The following is a 4,774-nucleotide window of genomic DNA, read 5'->3' on the forward strand; positions in this document are numbered from 1 at the left end:
CTGGCTGCGCTTTGGCTCACCGGTCCTGCTTTTGAGCTCTTCCGGGAAGGGTAGGGTAGAGACGCCAGCTTCCCTGCTGGGCCTGCGCTACACCCGCCGCCTGTCGCGCTCGCCCCTCGGCCTCCCCTGGCCTTCTCGGGCCCCTCCGACCCTCCTTTGGCAGAGGAAACTGGCTCCCCGCAGGCTCCAGCCCTTCTTGGACCCTGGCCTCCAGGTCGTCTCGCTCTGACAAGTTTCCGCACAGGCCTGGGAGGAGGTTTATTAGGTGCTGATTGTTCACATGTGTTTTACAATTTAAGCGTGAGGGAGGTGCGTTTAGCTTTTTGGAGAAGGCACGAAGATGCCGGAGTTGTTAGTACTCGGTACTGACGTTATACCTCTCAACAGCGTAATAATTCTGACCAAATCTCGAAGTGATCAGAGAGTCCGAGTACTCACTGGGAAGCAGAGCACCGCGAGTGGGCGTTGTTGGGATGTTTCCAGAACCAGGGTCCTTGCTTTCAGGAAGAGCTGCTTTTCTCTGGTCAGTTCTTTGGCTGCCTCTCTTCTGGAATGATTTCCATTAAGAGCTGTCCAGCAGAGCAAGGGTCTCCTTGCTTCTAGAAACAATAGTGAAGGAGAGAGAGGAATGAGAATTCATAGAAATATTTTTTTCCCTGCTATCTTGAGTTAAGCAAAGATTTGGAATTGGTTTGTATGAGTCGTTTGAAAATTTAGAAATGGGGGGGGGGCAGCAGGTGGTGTGGTGGTTTAGGGTGCTGGTCTCCCACATGACTGACCGTAGTTCAAGTCCCAGACCTGGCACTTGCTTTCTTGCTTTCACTCTCTCTCACTCTGTCTCTCTCTCGTCTAATTAAAATACATAAATAAATAAAGTTAAATAAGGTAATTATTTTTAAAAAGTAGAAATGGGATGGGGGGCCAGCAGGTGGTGTAGTGGTTAAGACATTGGACTCTCACGTATTTGACTGTGGCTCAAGTTCCGGACCTGGTTGCCTGAAACTCACACCAGGCGCACTGTGTGCGTGTGTGCCCGTGTGCGTGCATGCGTCTGCCTGCCCAAAATCCCAAGAGGAGAATGGAGGAGAAGGAATTTTGGTGTGGCCGTCCCCCTGGGGGGTGATTTCTCGCTTTCTGTCTCTCTCTGTCTCTTTAGTTAGCGCATGTGCCCTATAACAAAAATTTTTCCCCAAAAAAGAATAGAAATGAGTATCTGTAACTATCTTACATAAAATATGCACTACATAACATCATAACATCATATTGTGTTCATTTTTTTTTCACTGTCTAAAGGCCTCCAACTTTAAGAAAGCAAACATGGCCTCAAGTTCCCAGCGAAAAAGGATGAGCCCAAAGCCAGAGCTTACTGCAGAGCAGAGACAGGAAATCCGGGAAGCTTTCGACCTCTTCGATGCTGATGGAACTGGATCCATAGATGTTAAGGAACTGAAGGCAAGCTCTGCACATTCCTGAGGTCCTGCCTTGCCTTCCCTCTGCCTCGCCCTCGTGTTCCCCTGTCGCTGCTCTGCCCCTTTACCTTCTCCTCCCTGCAGAAAGTAACAGGGGAAGAGGCACCAGGCTCTGTTCCCCTGTCTGTACTCACCTCCAGTACTATTACACAACACTGATGGCAGGGATCAGGTAGATTGATGTTGTAGTGTTCTCCGGTCCTTTCTCTGGTGTTGCGTCAGATGCTGGCTTACTACTGTCAACATTGTCATTCTTGCTCCTGCTGGCTTTACATGTATGTGTTGACATCCTGTTTTTGTTGTAGGTGGCCATGAGAGCCCTGGGCTTTGAACCCAAGAAAGAAGAGATCAAGAAAATGATCAGCGAAATTGATAAAGAAGGGACAGGAAAGATGAACTTTAGTGATTTTTTGACTGTGATGACTCAGAAAATGGTAAGTTAATTAACATAATCAGCCTATTTTACACCCTTGGGTTGGAGAGCCTGACTTGCCTGGCTTGGGTCCAAAGTAACAAGGGACTTCCTCACATTTGCCCGAAGTCTGGACTTGAGTTACTGTGTTGCTAAAGAGAGGTTGACTGGGCAGTGGTGGGGCTGCAGGACACAAGAACTTGGGGCATGTTTTGAAAAAAGTTTTCTGTTCTGCTTGTTAAGTCTGAGAAAGATACCAAAGAAGAAATTCTGAAAGCATTCAAGCTCTTCGATGACGATGAAACTGGGACGATATCATTCAAAAACCTGAAGCGTGTGGCCAAGGAGCTGGGCGAGAACCTTTCTGATGAGGAGCTGCAGGTGTGTAATGTAGCCGGCTGGGATGACAAGACTGCACCCTGAGCTCTCTGGGACTTTCCTGAGCCACGCCATCCCTGGTGTGCACACCTCTTCTGAAGGACAGCGGGTTTACCCTTGTCCCTCTGCTGACAACTTCGTTTTCCTTTCAGGGGCTGACGTAGCTATTTTCTGCTTCCAGAAAAATGCACGTATATACAATTTTACTTACTATTTTAGGTTTCAGGACACCCTCTAGGCAAAATAATCTTGGAGCTCCTTTCCATGACTTGATTTTCAAATTCTTTTCAGGAACTGAGATTTCTAAAATAAAATGGCACATTTGCACTGGGTGGACTGCAGTTGTTTAATCATGTAGGACATTGTCAGAAAAGTCATGATGCATTTTTGCGTAGAAAAACATAGAAAAAAATACATCATGACTTTTCCAACAACCCAACAGCAGTAGTAAAAGCCTATTGCTTACTCACCTGTCAGTTTACTTTGTGAACGAATCTAACCTGCGTCGTCCCTGTCACGCAGGAAATGATCGATGAGGCTGATCGAGATGGCGATGGGGAAGTCAACGAGCAAGAGTTCCTGCGCATCATGAAGAAGACCAGCCTTTATTAGACGAGCGGCTTCATTCCGGCCGCAAGCATATCTGCCTAGATTTAGTGCCTGTCGTCGTGTGAAATCTGGCTTGGAGAACACCAACTGTCCCCCCACCGACCTCCTTGTATAACTTTAGTAGCGACCTCGGATCTAGTCTAGATTTTTGCAAGTGTTCTTTGATAGTCCAGTTTTTTTTGTAAAATGACCTGCCAACTGCTTTACTTTTCAAAAACAGACGAGAGTGCATTAGACTGGAGGAAAGGGTCTTGAAGCTTTGCCCACCTGCCCTTCTGTCTTGCCTTGCTTCACTCTTGTTCTGCATTTCCACTTCTGTGCAGACACAGAACGCCTTCCTTGACAAGCACATGTTGGCCCCCTATCACCACGAGCAGTGGTTCCAGTTGTTCACTGACACCTCAGTACACTTTTCTCTTTTGTGAGCCCCAGTGAACTCTTGCACTGGCATTTGGGTGTGTGTTAATGCTATTGGTTTTGTCTTAAAAATAAAATGTTTCTTAGTTTGTGCTTTTGTTTTCAAAGGATGAATTCTTTAGCCTGCACCATTCTGTTGAAGACAGCCTGGTAGATCACAGCTCCGTATAAGCCTGTGGACAGAAAACAGACTAATCCTTGCCAGTTTCCTGGCATGAATGGTTTCTTGACTTGGGCTTGTAAAGCTAGTAGAATTTCCACTTTGCCTAAGCTTCAATGATGCCTTAAAAATAGTTTTGACAAGGTGTAGACCCTGGTAATTCATGCTTGGACACCGAGCCAAGCCATTCCGACAGTAGGCCAGGCTCAGCATCCTCTAGAGAGTTTCTTTGCTTATCGCATCTCACAAACATTGGGCCACCTGCCCAAGTGGGCCCCCAGCTGCCTCCTGGGTCTGCATAGGACTGTCTGCAAGGAAAGCCATGGTAGATGACACTCAAGTCTCTAGGAAAAGGTGAGGGGAAATGGAAAGTGATCAGTGGTGCCTGGAGGCTAGTTCATGTGCATTTAGAGAGGGAGGAAACAGGTTTCAAACTGCTGGGGGCATCTTGGTCCCCAGCGGAGAGGATGCCTGCTTTAGCTAATATACAAAGATCACTTGGGTATATTTGAATTTCAGATCAACAGCAATTGAGTTTTCTTACTATACGTATATCTCATTTGGACTTGGTTGTTTATCTGTCCTTATTCTGAAATTAAGATTTACCTGGGTGGGGGCCAGTAGATGGTGTGGTGGCTAAAGTGTTGGACTCCTACATGGCTGCCCATGGTTTGAGTCCCGGACCTGGTGGCTTGCTTTCTCACTTTTCCTTTCCCTCTCTCACTTTGTCTCTCTCTGGTGAAATTCAAAATAATAATAAATAATTATTTGAAGAAAAACAAAAAGAATTTACCTGGGTGTCCTATATTCCAACTGGCAGCCTGGGAAACATATTAAGGAAGCCTGACCCTAGGCTACATTCCTGGACCCTAGCATCTTGGAGGACCTGGGGGCTTAGGATATGGACCTTGCCATGTCCCCCAGGCAAGTCTTGTGCATTGGGACTGCTCCTTGAGAAACACTGGGGGCAGAGTCCAGATTAGCCTCAGACCTGGGTTCATGTGGTTTTCCCACTTCCTGGCCAGGCCTCCTGGGGTAAGTTATTTAGCCAGGGGCCTCAAGTTGCTCGTCTATGCAAATGGGAGAAGTGCTCAACTCTGAACTGGGGATCAAACACAAACTTACATAAGGACCTGGCTGATGGTGTCCGCACAGATGTGTTTTGGGACAGTCCAGTCTTAATCCTTTCTTATGGTTGTTACATAACAGAGTCTATGACGCTTTATTTGGCCTTTTTTAAAAAAGAATTATTTTATTCAACTTTATTTATTTATTTTAATTTGACCACAGAGGGACAGAGTGAGACGGTGAGAGAGAGGGAAAGTGAGA

General features: G+C 46.5%; 1 protein-coding gene across 1 annotated transcript; it reads left to right on the forward strand.

The window, feature by feature from the left end:
* CETN2 (centrin 2) lies at nt 1-3,378 on the forward strand. The gene is made up of 5 exons (XM_006168031.2): nt 1-265; nt 1,294-1,452; nt 1,775-1,903; nt 2,125-2,262; nt 2,782-3,378. Exons 2-5 carry the CDS (start codon nt 1,318-1,320, stop codon nt 2,869-2,871), a joined length of 492 nt encoding a protein of 163 aa, XP_006168093.1. The 5' UTR covers nt 1-265; nt 1,294-1,317; the 3' UTR covers nt 2,872-3,378.
* The last annotated feature ends 1,396 nt before the right edge of the window (nt 3,379-4,774 follow it).

The sequence above is a fragment of the Tupaia chinensis genome, unplaced genomic scaffold (assembly GCF_000334495.1).
Source record: "Tupaia chinensis unplaced genomic scaffold, TupChi_1.0 Scaffold145456_1, whole genome shotgun sequence".
Classification (NCBI taxonomy): Eukaryota; Metazoa; Chordata; class Mammalia; order Scandentia; family Tupaiidae; genus Tupaia; species Tupaia belangeri.

Coding starts and splice junctions, on each gene's coding strand:
- CETN2 (XM_006168031.2), top strand. CDS start 1,318: ATGGCCTCAAGTTCCCAGCGAAAAAGGATGAGCCCAAAGCCAGAGCTT. Junction 1,453..1,774: donor TAGATGTTAAGGAACTGAAG/GCAAGCTCTGCA, acceptor TTTTTGTTGTAG/GTGGCCATGAGAGCCCTGGG. Junction 1,904..2,124: donor CTGTGATGACTCAGAAAATG/GTAAGTTAATTA, acceptor CTGCTTGTTAAG/TCTGAGAAAGATACCAAAGA.